The 19,290-nt window shown below is 38.2% G+C and overlaps 2 protein-coding genes across 2 annotated transcripts; one reads left to right on the forward strand and one right to left on the reverse strand.

Annotated features, from left to right (window-relative positions):
* Nucleotides 1–11,843, reverse strand: LOC121876615 (leucine-rich repeat-containing protein 45-like). The gene is made up of 14 exons (XM_042381893.1): nt 11,672–11,843; nt 10,387–10,480; nt 8,968–9,134; nt 7,964–8,142; nt 7,283–7,411; nt 6,193–6,364; nt 5,427–5,640; nt 4,679–4,756; nt 3,654–3,765; nt 3,238–3,344; nt 2,397–2,546; nt 1,785–1,958; nt 1,362–1,498; nt 1–742 (listed from the first exon to the last, which is right to left on the reverse strand). Exons 1-14 carry the CDS (start codon nt 11,755–11,757, stop codon nt 568–570), a joined length of 1,974 nt encoding a protein of 657 aa, XP_042237827.1. The 5' UTR covers nt 11,758–11,843; the 3' UTR covers nt 1–567.
* An 842-nt stretch (nt 11,844–12,685) lies between these two features.
* On the forward strand, nt 12,686–18,345 carry LOC121878319 (galactoside alpha-(1,2)-fucosyltransferase 2-like). The gene is made up of 9 exons (XM_042384441.1): nt 12,686–13,090; nt 13,200–13,768; nt 13,939–14,121; nt 14,409–14,487; nt 15,413–15,532; nt 15,766–15,851; nt 16,304–16,402; nt 16,971–17,130; nt 17,465–18,345. The coding sequence occupies exons 1-9, from the start codon at nt 13,036–13,038 to the stop codon at nt 17,668–17,670; spliced, it is 1,557 nt and encodes a 518-aa protein (XP_042240375.1). The 5' UTR covers nt 12,686–13,035; the 3' UTR covers nt 17,671–18,345.
* Nucleotides 18,346–19,290: the final 945 nt, after the last annotated feature.

The following is a 19,290-nucleotide window of genomic DNA, read 5'->3' on the forward strand; positions in this document are numbered from 1 at the left end:
CGGTTAACGAGATTTTCGGTTAACGAGCAACCTGCTGGAACGGATTGTGCTCGTTAACCGAGGGACCACTGTATTTAATTACCTTACATTACTGTATTTAATTACCTTACAACAAAACTAGTTATTTATAGATGGCAGACAAACAGCAGATCTGATAACAGGCAACTGATCAAATCAATAAAATATGTAACCTGTATCTAACAAAAACATATGTGGACATTCTTCTCCTCCATTTTTTTTGTGTGGGGAGGGGGGGAGAGAGGAGTATAACCCTTTATTATCACTAACAACACTCCCTTATCTACATAATCATCTCTCCACCACACTGATGAGATTGAGATAAACAAATGATTTAAGGCAATACCCCTGTACTGTATAATAATGGACGGGGGTATTTACTAGATTACAGTATACAGCACGTACTGTAAAGTTATTTATGTGGTCAATTGTACTGTAAAGTCTTGTAGATTAAAGGTACTCTAACTGAACATTCATTCATGGCATTATTTGGTTTTGGACACACTGCATACTTTATGCTTCGCGATGAGAAATATTACATCTTTGGTATCACTGTGGGTTGGTAGTTGGAAAACCCAAAGATGTGTTGAAGCATGACAAAAAAGCTGAGTGAAGCATTCTAGCTCTACGGTTTTCATCTTCCTGCAGAATCTTTAGTTCTTCCTCTTTCATTCTGACTTCTTTCTTATGGATACTAGACTCATGCTCCAGTTCTGAGATGGCTCTGAAATGAAACAACGATCACCCATAACAACAATACATGTAATTTGGTTATGAAATATGGCATAAATTTAGCAAATGAAATAAATTTACTCACTATTAGTCTCTTAATTTAAATAAGCTCCTTATTTTGTAAAATGTCACTTGTAGATCATTTTCTAATACTGTACTGTACTGTATGCTAGTTACCTACCATTTTACCCCCTGTACCACTCCTCAATATTTATGCAAAAAATATTTGCCAAATAATTCTTCTAATTGATTCACATCAGAATATGAAGAATGTTTGTTAGGTGCTTAAACCTAAATTAAAATTTCTTAACACTACGTAAGTTCTTTATAACCGAAAAAATCATTGTTGATACTCCAGTGAATGGGATGCAGTGGCCAATTGGTTATAATGTTTGCCTCCCATCCTAAGGGTCACTTGGAAAGTGATTGTGATTATGTGCACTGATGGCCACACGGTCTTCTTGTGCATATTGAAAATCTTAGTATAGAATGCACTGTATTTGCACTGCCCTTAACAGTCCACCAAGCCTAAGGGATCCATTTTTAACCCAATGAAAGTCAGTGTACAGGCTTAACACTACATGTAATCAAGCCATGCATACAGTTATTACCTTTTGAGTTCACTGATGGTACTGTTGAGTTTTGTAGTATTTTCACATTCATGTTGAAGATCATTAAGCTGCACTGTAAATTCATCTCTCACACGCTTTGCTGCTGCCTTCACCTCTGCATCCTTGTCCTCCAGTTGCTGTTGTTACCAAAATTCAACTTAATAGAATGTAATACAGAATACTCAGAGCAGGGGATGAAGAAATCCAAAATTTCAAGTTAACATGTCATTATTCCTGAACAAACATTAAAAAAAAGTAAATCCTTGAGAAAGACAATGTCAATGATCCTCAATCTCTCCATTTTTAAGTTACATTAATTATCCTTTTTGTGTAGCAAGAAACAGTATGGTGGACATTCATAGGAAGGTATATATAACCGAATATATCTCTGAAGTCAATAAATATTAAAATAATAAAACTTACAATATTTATCTCAGCTAGATCATTTTTGAGAGCATGAATGTGAGAATTGAGCTTAGCATTAGTGGCAGTGAGAGTTGAGTTAGTAGCAATTTGTACTCTCAGCCTCTCCTCCGCATCATTACGGCTGTCTTCCATGGTGTGTAGACGTTTCTCCAGCCCTTGGACTACTGAGACCTAGAATTCATAAAGGTAAGTGAAGTGCACTCCATTCAATATCACTTTCAATCCACATTATGTGCTAAGACGAAGTTTGTTAAATGTAGAGATTTTATTAGATACAAGGAATTTGCTTGAGACAGGGACACGAATCTCTGATATAAAGAAAGTTCATGTTAGGAGTGAGGTTCATATCAAAATCATTATGGATAACTATACGTGTTAACTGTTTTTATTGACCAAATGAAAAAGGAGCTATTGACAGGCAAACCAACATGAAAATATCCTTCAGAATTTAATAGAGCTGGAGACTGAAGAAATTGCATTAAAACATTCATACTGTACTGTACAAGGTATTGTCTAATTAGAATTTATTACCTCTGAATAAGTTAAAAAGACCATCCACATCATATCACAGAAAAAGGTTAATATAAATCACACAAGACAACATCATACCTGCTCAGCTTTTAAATGGTGTTTGAGAGAAAGTAAATGAGCCTCAGTTGAGCTCCTTTCAGTTGAAATCTGTACCTTCAAGCCAGCAATTTCTGCTTGTGCCTCACACCTTGAAGCCTCGGAATTAGAAAGCTTCTCCCTCAACTCTGCCTGTTGAGAGAATCCATCACTGTATGGTAGATTCTCACACAACAGTAATATAATATTTAAAATAAAATTGTATACACTGCATCAACTCCTTTCTGAACATATTTGTCTGTTCATATTCAACCATATTATATATATATACAGTAGCTAAAACAACTATCTGTGCATACTTTGTGGGAAACAATATGAGACCATGGACGATAAATTTTGGTACTGTATATGAGGGCTGTCACTAGTCACACGTGAAATTTTGAAGCATATCGACCCCCACCTGCACAGATAGTTGTTTTAGCTACTGTACATCTCCCAGAATATACTGTACAATTATGCTCTCATTTCAGAGCCTTTTCTTTTATTTCATATTGAGCTGAAGAAGTATAAAATTAAAAGAGTCGTGTGATGTAAAGAATACTGGGGCATAAATCATTCTTGTCACACTCAATACTTAGTTAACTTCTAACATAGATTGTGCTTGTATTACAAAATTAGTTCATGATGTGAAGTTGCCAATCTTTGCAATACATATTCCTTAACATGTCTTCCAAAGCATCCCACTACACCATCTCTATTCGCTTTGTCATTTGTTTTCAGATATATGAACAAGTTTATTTATTGTTCTGAAAAAAAAAAAAAAAAAATGCTGAATATCTATAGTCAAGAAATGAAACTAATTTGTTAATAAACTTAAACTTACCTCTATTTGCTGATGATCATATTTCATTTGTTGTACCTCAGTAGTGTGTTGTTGTTCAAGGTTCTTCAGAGTCTCTTTAGTTTTCCTAGTTTCTGTGGCCATCATCTCTAGTAGTAACATAAAATACATTATACTGTAGTTGTATACAATATATACCAAATTACATATCCAGACTGTATTGTGTTTATGGGGCAACATAGTTCAATGATTATTCATGACAGTATGATTTGGCTGGAAGCTGTCAACTCTGTCAAGCCATAGCTGCCATCTACTACACTTGTTGGACCCAAATCATCAATTCCCAGTCAAGTTCGAGTTGACAGCTCAAGTTTCACCAGGAGTTGACAGCACTAAAAAAAGTCAGATTCATTTGTTTTATATTTTGTACCCAACTTACATAAAATCCTCATACTAACCTTCACATTCTATTCTGACCCCTTTTGCTTCTAACTGTAGTGAGCGCAACGTCTCGTTCAGATCATAAATTTGTGTGTTTTGATTCGTACATTTATACTCCAGCTCCCTAACCTGCAAAGATAAGCCATATCAATCAATATTTACTTTTATAATATCAAATACCTGTACATTGTTTTGTGGATCTTTTATTAAATAACTTTCCATATTTTAGTTAAAAAAAAAAGAGACCTGTTTACTGCTTTGAGCAAGTGTTTTATATAATGTATTCCTCAAATAATTTAACAATAGACTGTAACTATATACAGCACAGTATATAGACAATGCAGGTCTATGGTGTACACAGCCTATGCAGGTAAACAAATTCCAATATACCCAAACGGTGCACGTAATGTACAACAATAATACTCATCAAGGCAATTCAACCAAGGGAATATGTGAATTCAGTTCATTAGGTGTAAGTTTAATGGTCAAAACTGAAGCCACTTAAGGACAAGACCTCCTCCATGTTGACTAAGGGGGCTGGCAAAACCACAATGACGTACAACCAAAACCATGTACAGTAGTATTAAAAGAAAATGTTGTAGAGACTTGACTGTATACTCTTCAGTACAAGTCAGTACAGTACATTAATAACTTCAAAACACTTCAGTAATGTGCAAATTGAAGCTATGACTTTGATCTCTGACCTTTTGATCTCCCAAAATAGCATTAACAGATCACTTATGCCTGGCAATTTTCATTCATACACTCTACTACTATTTTCATCATGTTGCTTCAGTGTATTGCTGTCTTTCACTGTTAATGTTTACTGTTTCCAAAAGTATTAAGATTTTATGCTTTGAATGTACATTATACTGTATAGCACAAAACACACTAAAATAGATCATCTAGTTTGACCCTTTCACTATGGGGATGCCGGTTTTAATACTGTATTTTAATTGGTTAATGCCAGGCGATTTTATTCAGCTCAGAGGGCACCCCATACATAAAAGGTTAAACACAAAAACATAAGTACAGTCCACACCTGAGTCTCCAGTTGGTTGATGGTTTTCTGTAGTGATCGCACCTCTTGGTCACTTGTTGATCTCGCTCTCTCAAGTTCCTGAAGCAAAAGTACACATCATTATATAGGTATGATGGCCAGTATCAAGAGCATGACTAGACTCCCCTTCCACTCTACTGTATTAGTTAACTTATCCTTTTATAAATATCCACACTCCTTACCATGTACTGTATATGCATAAATACAAGATCTGAAACAATGTACAGTGCACATCAACTTTCCCATGACATATTGCCACACCTACGAAGACAATATTGTACAGGCATTCTCTGATTTCCTGTGGGGCAAACTCTTTTTTCTTGAAGCTTCAAATTTTCATAAAACAAACCTTCGTAAATTAAGGACTTCCTGTATCAAATTTTACATGTTGCCGGAGTTTGTGTGATCAGAACAGTTTGTTCATAATGAAGCTTGTACAGGCTGGTCCTTCAAGAATGGTGGAAACCTTTATATGAGATTACTGTACGCTAATGGAGATAGAGAAAGAACAACATATTCCTTAGTACGGTGTCACTTGAAGATTACGTAGTCTGCAGAGTTAACAGAGAAGAAAGGAAGGCAGTGTGATGAGCTGCAACATTAAGTCGTGTAAAGAATGTGGTAGTTAAAAAGAAAATTCTAATGGTGACTACTCTTTATTTTCTTAGGACCAAGTTTTTAAATACTGTGCAGTAAATAAAGAAATGTACTTCAGAATATAATTATTTACCTCTTTCTTATTTTTATTTTCTAATTGGGCTGCTTCTTGACTTTCATGTAGATCCTCCTCCAAAGCCTTATTCCTTGCTTCTAACTGGGACACTTGCTCCTGGCTCAGGCGAAGTGCAGAGTTAACCAATTCATATTTTGCCCCCAAGGCTTCTAACTCCAGGGATTTGGATCGGAGCTGTTCTTCCAGTCTTCCAGTTTGAAACATACCTTCTCTGTGTTAAGAATCAATAACTTTGTACAAATAAAACAATCAAATAATATGAAAATACAATACATCAGACACAAAGAAATGTCATACAATACAGTGAATTATTATTGGTATAATATTGTGGGCAACAGATAAGAAACAGCTTTGTGGGCAACAGATAAAAAACAGATGTGTGCAACAGATAAGAAACAGCTTTGTGGGCAACAGATAAAAAACAGATGTGTGCAACAGATAAGAAACATATTTGTGTGCAACAGATGAAAAACAGCCTCACTTTCTAGAACAATAAAACAATAATCATTCAAAATTGTTGATACCAAATTATGTCTAGTTCTCTATTTCAAAGTAGGATGGGATAGACAAAATCTTTAAAAAAAGAGAAAAATAAACACACACACACACTTCACTCATCCATTACATCAACAACTCCAACTTCTGTGCTCAGGGCCAAACAAAATAGTACTTGAAAAAAAAAAAATATATATATATACTGTATATATATATTTTGCAATGTCTGTTTGTGTACCACGAGCGGGGCTATACAACAGTCCCTTACCTGATAGTTTTACTCAGTGTTAAGTCAGTTTGGGCTAAAGTTTGCTCCAGATGTTCAATTTGCTGAGCTGAATGCTGCTCCCGGTATTCCAGTTGTTGTTTTAATATATCAGTCCGACTTGTATATTCTTTTATCATCACAGCTGAACGGCTATTCTGACCTAGTTGCATTTCTGTCCAAGATGTTTCTTTATTAATTGTGTATCAGTAAATGTTTACAATATAAGAAAGGTAAGAAAGTGTAAGAGAAATTTAAGTCTGAAGATACACCATCACACCACGAGATAAATACAGTACTGTTTACTTTTATCTACGAGTTGATAATTTAATGATTATTTTTTAACACCTTCACTATGGGGAAGCCACTATTATCTTTGGCTAACAAGAGACAATTTTATTCAGCTCAGAAGAGACCCAGTACACAAGGGGTTAAGGAAATACAGTAAATACCTTACAAATCATCAACCGAGATAAAAAGTAAAAATTATTCTAAAAAAAAAAGACATTTCATCATGAGTCAGTGTAAGTGTGGTAACTAACCTGTCAAGATGTATTATACCCATTTCCACAAGACAAAAGGAGATATAAAAGATCAGACATTACTGTATATTATAAGAAAGTACAGTACAGTACAGTACATTTTTTTCTCACTCCTCAGCTAATATTTTAAATGATACCATAACTTTACCTGGCTCATAGACTTTAGCTCTTTTCTGAAATATATGAGTGAAGCAAGTGTATACTGTACTGTTATAACATGTATCATCTCCTATGCCATATCTTTAATATCAGCTTATATCCCAATTTATCACCTTTCCAGATTGTTTAGTATGCATATAAAGTAATTTGTCTATCTATTCATCTATTTGTATACAATACCTACTTATCTAATACAGTAACTGTATTCCAAGCTCAGTATAACATGGTGGGAAGGTACTTACTGAGAATGTCACTAATTATGACTTCATAAGAGGCCATTTTGGTTCCAACAGGCCCCCACAGGATGAATTATATATACAATAGACCACAAAGGAGAATAAAAGTAATTACCATACATAAATACCTGTACTTAAGACATAATTAATACATACCTATAGCTGAAATGTCTTCACTGGGTATGTCATTTCCTATCAAGTCCAGTTTGGTGAGAGTCCTATTATGGCATAAGCTTTCAAGTAAGGCCTTTCCTCCAACTCTTCCTATGTTGTTCCACCTTAAGTCTGAAATTTATTGAACATATATTTCAACTTATTGCTACCACAATCTTGTTTTAATTTACTAATACTGTACTCTGTACTGTATAGTGCACTTGTACCTTGCATGATCTTTCAAATTAAACCTTTGTTTGACTATAAAACAGTATGAAAGTGTGTCCAATATGTCTGTTTGCCCATTAAGGACAGTGTGGATACAGCACACTTTATGTTTAAAGAAGGCAGCATAGTTGGCACTGCACTCAACTGTCTTCACTTCTCAAACTAGATAGTACACAGGGTGGACAGGGTGCTTCAGTGACCTCACAGACAGGAAGAAAGAGCTGTATCCACTTGGTAATCACTACCCACAACAGTGCAGTCTACAACAACAGTGAAAAAAGGAGATGACTACGTGAATATCAATCAGGCCTTCTTGGACACTTGCTATATATTTAATTGGAAAATACTGGTATATAAAGGTACAGTACATAATAAATTGTCTGATAAATGTATTTTACCTTTGAAAAATGACCCGATTCCAATATTGGAGCAACCTACACTCTTAACACCACTCACCTAGGGTTGACAAATTGCAGTTTCTTGTCAGTGCTCGAGCCAGATGTGTTCCACAGTCCATTCCTAGCTGGTTACTTCGCAGATCCAGATACTGCAGAGAAGAATTACTCCCAAAGGCCTCACAAAAAGATGAAAAGCTTCCAGAGCACAGACCCAAGTTGTTCCACTCCAGGGACAGCCTAAAATGTTCCCAGTTTTCTTTACAAAGCTTCTTCACAAAGCCAGAGAATGTGGCTAGAAATTCCTTGTCTAGATTATTATCCTATTTAACTTCAACATCAACTCAAGTAAGTGATAAGAAAGAAATGCGCTGTATGTTCCATTCTTAGTGACACTGTCTAAACTTCTTGATTGGCTGAAGGGGAAAAGAATCTTATTAAGTTTCAATAGTTCTAGTGGCAAAAATAAATAAATAAATAAATATAGATCTGGAAACAAAAAGAATAGGAGTCTATTTGCTCTTTACTATTAAGTTGTATTGGAAAAGCCAAGGATCCTTTTTGTTCAGCCTGGAGTCAATGACCAGGGGGTTACAGAAAACAAAACAATTGGCTAAAAATGTAAGAGTATTAATAGTTTTCACTGTTTAATATATTTACCTTAAAGAGATTAACAAATTGATGAAATGCATTAAACAAGGCATTTCAACATGATTTTATACTGTGTACACCATAAAATAAAAATGACTGATATGCAATACAGGTAACACAATCCAGTTCTGTGACAATTGGTCTTGAACACAAAAACTAAGTAAAGAGCTAAATGTACTCAAAGTAAAAAATAGTATCAGTAACCCTCAAATTCTAAAAACTTTACGAACAGGTATCTAATGGTGCTCTATTTGTGTGAAACATTTGCAAAACTCCCATACCTCTTCAAAGGATTACCTTTAACAGGCCATACTAAACAATAGTATATCAGAGACTAATCAATGAAGTCTTGAAAATTAGTAAATAGTGTATCAGAAGATGGAACATACAGTACAAGCTGGGAGACAAAGAGACCTGATAATGGTGTTGTTATGCCTCAACATCTTGGCTAAAGCATGGGCACTGCTCCCCTGGATGCTGTTCCCCTTCAGTGACAGTGTCTTCACAGATGAATTGCCACAAAGTCCCAGCAGAATTGACTTGATGCCATCTTCTTTCAATAAACAATCTTCAAAGCTCACCTGAAACAGTAGACATGTCTTTACCATTTAGTTAGATCTTCATGTACACGTGATACGAAATGCTATATGCAGGGGGATGGTAGTGCATGTGTGTTAGGTAGGGGGTCTGGGGCAAGGTTCCTCAAATTTTTTGCATCACAGTGCTCATTAATTTTATGTGCACCAATATGAAGGTAGTGGGCAAATGTGTGCTGCCAGGACAAGTGTTTTTGGAGTGAGAGCTGTAAACTCTTGGAACAATCTGCCAGAGAGTGTTGCGACGGAACCGAGTGTGAACTCATTCAAGACCAGACTTGACCAACACTGGTGCAGGTACAGATACATTTTGGAACCAGGACAGTACTTGCCAACTTTACATAACAAAGACATGACCAACCACCCAAGCTAACAAGCTGGTCAGTGGCAAAAAGGATAAAGTAAAGTACCCTGTATCAGTGAAAAAAACAAAAAGTGATACATAATACTGTATATCTGTTTTAAAGTTACTACTGTACAGATACGCAAGAAGTAGAAAGACTATAAAAAGATAACTAACAGGTGCTCACAGCTTAAGATATTTACTGAATATGAAACAGATATGTCAATGTCACTTATATGGGCAGCAAGAAAAATTAAGTGTGCAGCACTTGATTAACTGTTGCATGGCTGCACATCTTAGAGGGAACATTGGTCTGGGAGTATCCCCCTCCCATAATTATTATGAAAAAAAGAAATACAGTACAGTAATATGTAAACAAGTTCAGGTGATGTCTGAGGGAAAGGTATGTATAAACTCCAAATCATTAGTTTGGTAAAATACTTTATTTTTCTATGATTTCCAAATTTTTTCATGAAGGCAGATTATGACAACTTACGTACAGGAGGTGTTTGTATAATTCTTGAAATTTTTATCTAGTTTTAAGTTGATGTTTAAGGGTACAGTATTTTAATTAGTTAGAAAGGGGGCAGTTAGTCGAGTTTGAATTAAGAAAGGGGATGCCATCCCATTATCTAGAAAAAAAGGGAGATGATAATTTGATTTTGAATTAAAACAGGGATGCCACCCACCCTCAGTTTGAGTCCTGCTTATATAAAGAGATAAGATCAGATACTGTACTGAACAGATGTATGTGTTTTGACTGTTGGAGTCAGTCCTGCTATTCCTGAGCTAATATGAATTGGGTTATGACCCAGCACCTACAGCAGCCTCCCATGGATAGTGATAAAGGCATAGTTGCAGCATAAATCCTCAAAGATATTCCTTGATACCAACCTTAGTGATTAAACCTGATATCTGCATAATCTTGCCGAGTACAGCACAAGTGCCAACATCCAGTGTCTGGTTGGAGAGATCTAAGATGGCACCCCTGTAAGTTAAACAAGACAAAAGAGAACTTAAAAAATATATTCATGTATGCATGGAACACAATCACACCTAAAACTATCAAAATTTAAAAAATCTGAATTTTTTTTTAAGAAGCTGTAATGCAGTTTTATAAAATATGGTAACTAAATTATTTATGTTTTTAAAAGTACTGTTACCATATTACAGTAATTAATGTTCTTAGTGCGAGGAGCACATCTAGCAACATGACTTGAAATAGATTAAAATTTATAATTCCAAGTCATGCCTTCAGGGGTGGCTTCAGGAATTTTCAAGAGAAAAAATAGCATTCCCCCAATAGGGGAATATGTTATGTTAGATTAAATAAGGATAAGTTAAATACTAACATTATATAATCACTTAGGGGGGTTGGGGGCGAAGGCACCCCCCTAGGGGGTAACAGATTAAACAAGGAAAACTTTTTTTTTCCAAAAAAAAAAAAACAACAAAATTCATGCAGGAAAAAATGTTTTTGCTGCCAAAATTCCTCGCAACACTGAAGTAAATGTTTACCAAAATCAGTTTCTGTGCTAACCTAACCTGCTCTAACTGCCATTGTTCAGAATATATATATTACCTAACCAAGGGGGGCTAACCTAACCAATGAACATCCAAAGAACAGGTATGCATTTGGGACGGAACGTTACGAAGAAAAGTTGTTAGAAATGAAGATATACCTAGAAATGGGCCTAAAAATATTGGGAGACATTATGGGCAACTTGTAAAAAAAAATACCCTTCCATTGTCTAGTCTACCCATCAGGCTGCTGTACCAATAGATATTGTTGTTTCGCATACGGCTGCCGTACCCATATCTTTGGCGAAAGTATTAAAAATAAATAAAAATAAATAAATAAAGGTTCCTCCCAAACTTTCTGGACTTTTCGTGAGGTAAAATGCATTTATCCTCTATAAAGAAAATCCCCAATTTGCAGGTCAATGTGTGCTACTGTTTTCCACTATTACCAACACTAAACCTTCACCAACCCGAGGCTATAACACTACCCCACTGCATTAATTTTCAGTAACCAATATACCTGTAATTGATACAGGATTTATATAACATTTCCAACTAATGAGAAATGAAATAAACCCTTTTTTCTGAGCATGTGACAATCTGCCAAGTATAGCACTGAGCCAACCATCACACTAAAGTTTAATCTCTGTTCACTTACTGAGCTAAAGCCTCTTGAACACATTCTAATTGTTCTATGTTGTATTTCTTACATAACTGCTTATACAAGTCATTTAATTCTGCCATGACTGCAACAAACAGAAACTCCAGTGAGCAACATGATAGTAACAACTGAAATGACTCGAGTATTTGTTGCCGTTCACTGTAGAGTAACACTACTAGGTGAAGCTAAGCTGATACATACACTACAGGATAACACTATGTGGCCCATACGTCGACTCATAGTGGCGGCTAGTTCGCATTGGATACATGGTTGAATGGATATATATAGATGGATGGATGGACATCTATAGATGGATGGATATTTATATATGGATGGATGTCTATATATGGATGGATGTCTATATATGGATGGATGTCTATATACGGATGGATGGATGTAGATAAATATAGATGGAGGGATGGATGGGTGTAAGAATGGATATATATGAATGGATGGAGACAGATAGATGGATGTATATACATCGATGGATGGATGGATGACTATGTGTGGATGGATGGATATATGGATGGATGGATATAGATGAATGCGTGAGTTTAGATAGCTGAATGAATGGATGGATATAGATGAATGGGTGGATTTAGATAGCTGAGTGGATGGGTGGATAGATTATACGGTACAGGTATATATAGTAGTTGAATGGATCAATGTAAACTTTTATTACGATTTTACTGAATATCTAAGGAAGCTTCAATAACCCACCAGCTGCAAGTGCTATAATAGAAGCACGTACTGGGTGACTACAGTAAGCGGGTTCATCGTCTCCTTACGGTACTGGGAGGTTTATTTGGATAATTGGATATTGTTTTATCCACGCTCTCTGTACTGATCTTTTCTTATTTATATCAAACGCATTACGGCTAAGAACAGTATCGTTCAATAACTACATTCTAAAAAGGCATTGAGAATCTATGCAAAAAGAAAATAATAATTTACGAAATATTGACGACAGGAGAGAATTGGCAACTCTACCTAGTTGCAAGGATCTTCAATTCTTCATGCTCGGTTCTCTCATTCAATCTCCATCCTCCCTCCAGTCACACACTTTACCGTCTTTCTCACACGCCACACCTCGCCGTCATCCCAAGAGATCGTCTACACCTCCTCCAGCCACGTTCCCGGATCATGTTTCTTGAAAAGCAAAGCATTTGAAATTTAAGATTTATAATCAAAGCTCTAAAACCTCTCGTGAGCATGTGAAACAAGTTGCGGCAACCGTTGTATTAATACTTTTTAAATATTGATAATTGGATTCAGAAATAATTAACATATTCGTTTCATCATCGTTTATAATGTGTAATGTTCAGTCTTAAGTGTTAGTTCACGGTTCAGAAATATTAAAAATGTCGATTAAGAACGGCAGATTATTATTTATCTTATTTTCGCTGGTCTTATTTGGTAAGTATTTTATTTTTTGTCTTTCACTCTTATACAGTATTATTACAATCTGTTTGCTAACGGTATTAACGGTTTTATAAGAGGAAATTAATTTTCTTTTACCTTTCAGTGATAATTAACAACGGACTATTATTAAAATCGCGAGACAGAGTTACAGAACGAAACGCTGCAAATTCAATAAGTGATAACAAAACACAACTAATTTCGACACAGAAAACAACGCAAGAGTTAGAGAAAACGAAATTAGAAGATACATCAATGGTTGGCACATCTACTGTGAAGGCGGATGAAAACTTTATTAAAAGCCAAGTAAGGGAAACTGACGATGTTGAAGAAAAATACAATAAACCCGTCCGGTATGTGATGAACGTACTGGAGAATAAAACATTTGAAGGCGCGAAAGATTTGATTAATAACTGGATAAACTCGGTCCGGGAATATAATACTATAAAAGATCTTCAAACCCAAGAAACTAAAGCAAAAAACAACACACAAGATTATGAAATAAAAACATCTATCAGCGTTATTCAAGAAGTCAAAACAATCAGTGAACCAGACGAGGGTGAGAACCAGGCCCAGGCGTCGGCGGCTCCACCTGACCGTGCCGGAAAGAATGTCGTGGTTTCTTCCCATCATGACAACAAACCAAGGGAGACGACCCCGTGGCTGTTGACCCAGGTGAGGACACTTGTACTTTTAAGAGCTTCGGGATATGTAGTAAACTGAATTATGACATCCACCTTAAAGTGAGAGAGTTGATGTAGTGTACAGTATATGATAATGTAACTTAGACAATAGTGTACAATGTACATGATGGTGTAGTGTACTTGATGAGTGTCTGGGCTCAGGAGTTGCCTGGCGTGGGTCACCTGGCGCAGCCGGTGCTGGAGATTACTGTGGACGCGAAGGTGCACTACAATACCACCTGGCACAGCCACCCCACCCCCATCCTTACCTTCAAGCCACTAGGCCAGCTGGGCAACACCATGGGTGTGTACGCCAGCGTCTGGTCCGCCGGTAGGGTCTATGACGTAAGTCTTCACTTCTCTTCCCGTTTTAATCTTTGCTCAAGCCATGAATATCTATTTCGGGATATGTACAGCTTGTTTTGTAAAGAAAATTCGTTGTAAACTACTCAAGCTTAATTTGATCTTTTCACTTTATTAGTGTCCGTATATAGACTGTTTTAACTTAGAAAAAAAGCCTAGTTTGTTAACTCCATGGTGTTTCCAAAGTTCTTTATCTAAAGAAAAGGACCTGTTTACTAAACAAAAATGACAGACAAAAGTGCAGCAGTATGTAAAATGTATACTTCCAGACGCCAGTGTTCATGGAGGAGGAAGTTGCAGAGATGTTACGGCCAATGTTCCCTCACCTCACCATGTCCCCGCTGCCTGGTGAGTCCTCCCTCCTTCACCATGTCCCCGCTGCCTGGTGAGTCCTCCCTCTTCACCATGTCCCCGCTGCCTGGAGAGTCCTCCCTCCTTCACCATGTCCTCGCTGCCTGGTGAGTCCTCCCTCACCTCACCATGTCCCCGCTGCCTGGTGAGTCCTCCCTCCTTCACCATGTCCCCGCTGCCTGGTGAGTCCTCCCTCCCTCACCATGTCCCCCGCTGCCTGGTGAGTCCTCCCTCCTTCACCATGTCCTCGCTGCCCGGAGAGTCCTCCCTCCTTCACCATGTCCCCGCTGCCTGGTGAGCTCTGGTGAGTCCTCCTCCTCACCATGTCCCCGCTGCCTGGTGAGTCCTCCCTCCTTCACCATGTCCCCGCTGCCTGGTGAGTCCTGCCTCCTTCACCATGTCCTCGCTGCCTGGTGAGTCCTCCCTCCTTCACCATGTCCCCGCTGCCTGGTGAGTCCTCCCTCCTTCACCATGTCCTCGCTGCCTGGTGAGTCCTCCCTCCTTCACCATGTCCTCGCTGCCCGGAGAGTCCTTCGTATTGTCTATGTAGAGCAGCGCCATTGTTAGGTATTTTTTTCTGGTTAATGCTGGGCGATTTTATTCAGCTGATATAAATCTCTACCCTGTAAAGGCTTTAGAAGATCTATCATAAGACGTTCATTGTATAATCATGCATCTATATTAGCGCGCGCGCGCGCACACACACACAGATGCTTGTGCGTAAGTGACATTTCTCGACCGATTAAAGCAACTTTTACAGTTTCAGCTTAGACACTACACGTGCCAATATATTTTAGTGGTGATTCAGATATACAGTATAAATAACACTGATGTTTCATGTTTGTCGTGAGGTAAATGTGTCTTATGTTAACAATCTAAGTTCAGTAAATATGGAATGGCCAGATTATTCCCCTCTCTCCAGTGCGGATGGTGGGGGGGTCGTGGTTGTATGTGGGGCGAGGGTCCCCGACGCTCACAAACTACAAGTCCTTACAAGAGGCCGCCGCTGGGTTGAGGGGGGCCAGAGCCATAGTGGTGGATGGTAAGTTGACCAGAGTGAGGAAAAGACTACAGACAGTCTCAAGCATGAGATTAATGCAATAAATAGTAAAGTAGACTGATTCTGGAAAACCTTTAGCCTCTTTAATGGGATTACTGAAGTTTTGTGTTCAAATATATCGGCATAAATATTTAGACAAATACTATTATGAACCGATAAAGTTATCGCTAAACCATCGACTTTCTACATATATTTATTATATTGTTATGTTACAGGTTACCCCTTCGAGATGCAGATCTTCAACGCCTTCAGGGATGATCTGCTCGAGGAATTCACTTTCAGCCACAAACTGCGGCAGCAGGTGAGTCACGGAAAACACCACGTGAGTAATAACGTATTCTGCCAGCTGCATATAACACGGAATTTTAGAATTTTTGCCATGGTTAAATGATATAAATGTGTTGTCATCATATGGATATGCTTGATTAACGTACAGTAGACGTGACGAAACGGTTGTACAGATCAAGTTCGTACACCAACTAATATAAACAGTGCTTCGTAAATGTTCTGTTTGGGTCTTTACATTCTGTCATATTACTTTAGATTTTGTTAAAGTTATTAAAATCATTAGACAATAAAAAAAATAATAATTTCGATCAAACTGATAACAGCATAGAAACTCGGAGCCCCTCAACTGTCGGGCGTGTTGGTGTGTGTGTGTGTGAGGGTGATCAAGCAGAGATTTGTGTGGTTATACACGAATAATCGTCTGATATCCCAAGAGAGTATATTAAAAGACGGTCGCACCCGCAGGCCCAAGAGCACCTACACGTCGTTGCCGCCGCCAGAGACAAACCCACTAGCTTCGTGGGTGTTCACATACGACGCACCGATTTCGCTGCTGCCTTCCAGGTGAGACACCCCCCTACCCCCTCCCAGTGTCAGCCTTGTTGATAACGCATTTATTTCATAGATTTAGTTTATTGCATTTTTCTGGGCGTCTTTTTGTCAATTCAACTTCCGACTTTACCGAAAAGATTTTCATTATCTGATATCACTTCGTCTAAACATAACTTCCTCTAGTTTTTAAGAGGTGGCCGATAGGAGGCGGGGCAATGTATAGATGCTGAACATTGCTGAAGTTTTAGTTAGGTACAGTATACGTCCACACCAGCCCCCCACCCCCTGCTTGCGTCTGACAGATCTTGTATTCGTGTTCTAACTTTCAGGTTTGATAACATAAGTTTATTTAAGGTGAATTAAGAAGATGCTGATGACATCTGAACCTGTGTTATTCTCAGCTGATTAGTAAAAAAAAAAAAATAAACACTCCTCCCAAATACCTGTTCCTAGTATCTATATTTGTTAACACCGTAATTCATTGAAACCAACCCACCGCCACCTCCACTGAGACAACACCCAATCACCCTTTCCTCTCACACACTAAAGCAATACGTATCCTCTCCCTTTACTCCTACAGCGTATGTTCATGATCGCCGGGCCTGGCCAGGACTACCTGAGGCGCGCCCTTGATTTCTACCGTCAGCGCCTCCCACGGGTGACGTTTGTGGTGGCGTCAGATGATGTGGACTACGCGGTGGTGGTGTTGGGTGACGAGCAGGACGTGGTCTTTGCTCCAGGTACTTCCCCTTCTACATTCTCACCTGTTCGCCTTCGATGGCAAAAATTTGTCTTGGTTATCACTAATGTGCTCAATATCGAGTATGAATGTATTCTCTCTTAAGTTATACATAGAGGGTGTGGCTGCCAGGTCACAGGTTTGCACCCCTAACACTCAGGCTACCAAACTGCGAATGCGTGCCTAATTGGAAAGTGACGACGATCGAGTGTACTGCCAGGGACCTTTGTGGCCCAGGCATCAAAGGGAGGTGGTGACTGCTGATGTTTGAAGTGACGAAGGTAATGTTATCCGTGAAGAGGCGAGTGAGTGACTAAGGTTCTTGACTCCTTCAGGTATGCCGCGGGAGCTGGACTTGGCGGTACTGGCAGCCTGCAACCACACCATCATAACGTTGGGCAGTTACGGATTCTGGGCGGGCTACCTCTCAGGCGGCACCGTCGTCTACCCGGACCTCAAGCCCAGAATGAACGAATACTCCTTCTCCCAGGCCTACTTAGAAAGAGCCAACCTCACCCAGTTCATTCCCCTCCCACCCTGAGTGCCTCTCCAGATTAGGTCAACCTTTGATGGAGGCTCAGGTTGCTGGGTTCTCTGGAACTGAGAGACGTGGAAATAAAAATATATAAGGTCAATAAAACTGACTTGGTTGTGGATATACAGTACTGTTAAATATGTGGTGGAGGAGGTTGCGGGAGTCTACCAACAAGCTCCCGGGGCTCGGTAACAGTTGCCTCACACAGATGGTGACTGTTTACGTCGAGTGTGAGCAAGATCGTGAGAGTAATATCAGTAACTCAAGAGATTTAATGTTAATGTCTCGACAGTCAGAGGGCGACTGTTAGAAGTAGTCTGTATTGACCGTTGAGTATACTGACTTGGAAGTGTACTGACTGTTGGTAGTATAAGTAAAGTGCATTGACTGCTGGAAAAGTAACTAAGCCATGTTGACTGGTGGAAATAAATCACTGTCTATTGTAATGAACAGCAAGTCTCAAAAATCACATGCCAGCATCACAGTGAAACGTGCCGACTAACGCCACCAAGGTGTAAGACTTGAGCGGTACGCCTTATTGTGACCATTTTCCATACTGTGTCGTTCTTCTAAAGTTTATACAAAGAACCATATTTAATAAGAGAACTGGAGGCAATATTTATGTACAAAAATTTTACACACACACACACACACAAATATATATATATATATATCTTGATAAATCACGGGAAAATGGAAACAACGGAGTACCTTAGCTTTCGTCTTTATTCAAGACATCTTCAATAAAGACGAAAGCTAAAAGATATCGTGCTCCTCCCGTGTATTTATCAAGATTATCTATCCACGTTTTCATTGTGGTTACATGAAATATATATATATATATATATATATATATATATATATATATATATATATATATATATATATATATATATATATATATAATAATAATAATAAAAATAATAATAATAATAAACGGTATTTAAATGGACATTTGCTAGTATTTATCAGTCAATTGATCCACAGCAATTTGGTAATGTGAGGAGTCTGAGGACCTCCTCTACATCACACTAAGTTAGTTTCCTGGACTTTCTGCACAAAAACCTGGAGAAACGTAAGACATCACTGGCCGTTGCCCTTGTTGACTTCAGGAAGGCTTTTGACCTTGTTGATCACTGCACTGTTATCAACAAGGCCAATGCACTAGGTCAATGGCCCTTGCTATGCACTTTTAAGGCCTGTTAGTTGTTGAAGCGCAGTAACATAACGTCAATATATAATTTACAATAAAAATGGAACTTATTAGTATTTTTTTTGCAGAATTGTGAATTTACCCCATTACTTTAAGTCACTGGTGGTCTTACCTATGTGGACACGAGTAGGAGCAGGGAGGTATAGTAGTTGTGTTAGGCAGCACTGGAGACAACTCATCTCCTCAGAGCGTCACCAAACCGTTAGTGCCGACAAGTGGTGATGGCCTAAAGTTCACTGTCGTCCGTGTTACTCCCGTTGTATTCGAACACTTTTGCATTCACCCCTCATGTATGTACGCTCGCACATGCATATACACTCACACACCCACACTTTAGTTTGCGGTACTGCTACACTAACCTTTGTCAACATAATACTGTACTTACTTAAAGCAACAGACTGGTGGTGACTCAT

This window comes from Homarus americanus, unplaced genomic scaffold (genome assembly GCF_018991925.1).
Source record: "Homarus americanus isolate GMGI-L3 unplaced genomic scaffold, GMGI_Hamer_2.0 scaffold33468, whole genome shotgun sequence".
Lineage (NCBI taxonomy): Eukaryota > Metazoa > Arthropoda > Malacostraca > Decapoda > Nephropidae > Homarus > Homarus americanus.

Coding starts and splice junctions, on each gene's coding strand:
- LOC121878319 (XM_042384441.1), top strand. CDS start 13,036: ATGTCGATTAAGAACGGCAGATTATTATTTATCTTATTTTCGCTGGTC. Junction 13,769..13,938: donor CCCCGTGGCTGTTGACCCAG/GTGAGGACACTT, acceptor GTCTGGGCTCAG/GAGTTGCCTGGCGTGGGTCA. Junction 15,533..15,765: donor CAGAGCCATAGTGGTGGATG/GTAAGTTGACCA, acceptor GTTATGTTACAG/GTTACCCCTTCGAGATGCAG.
- LOC121876615 (XM_042381893.1), bottom strand. CDS start 11,757: ATGGCAGAATTAAATGACTTGTATAAGCAGTTATGTAAGAAATACAAC. Junction 3,345..3,653: donor GGTCAGAATAGAATGTGAAG/GTTAGTATGAGG, acceptor TGTTACTACTAG/AGATGATGGCCACAGAAACT. Junction 2,547..3,237: donor ATGATCATCAGCAAATAGAG/GTAAGTTTAAGT, acceptor TTCTCTCAACAG/GCAGAGTTGAGGGAGAAGCT.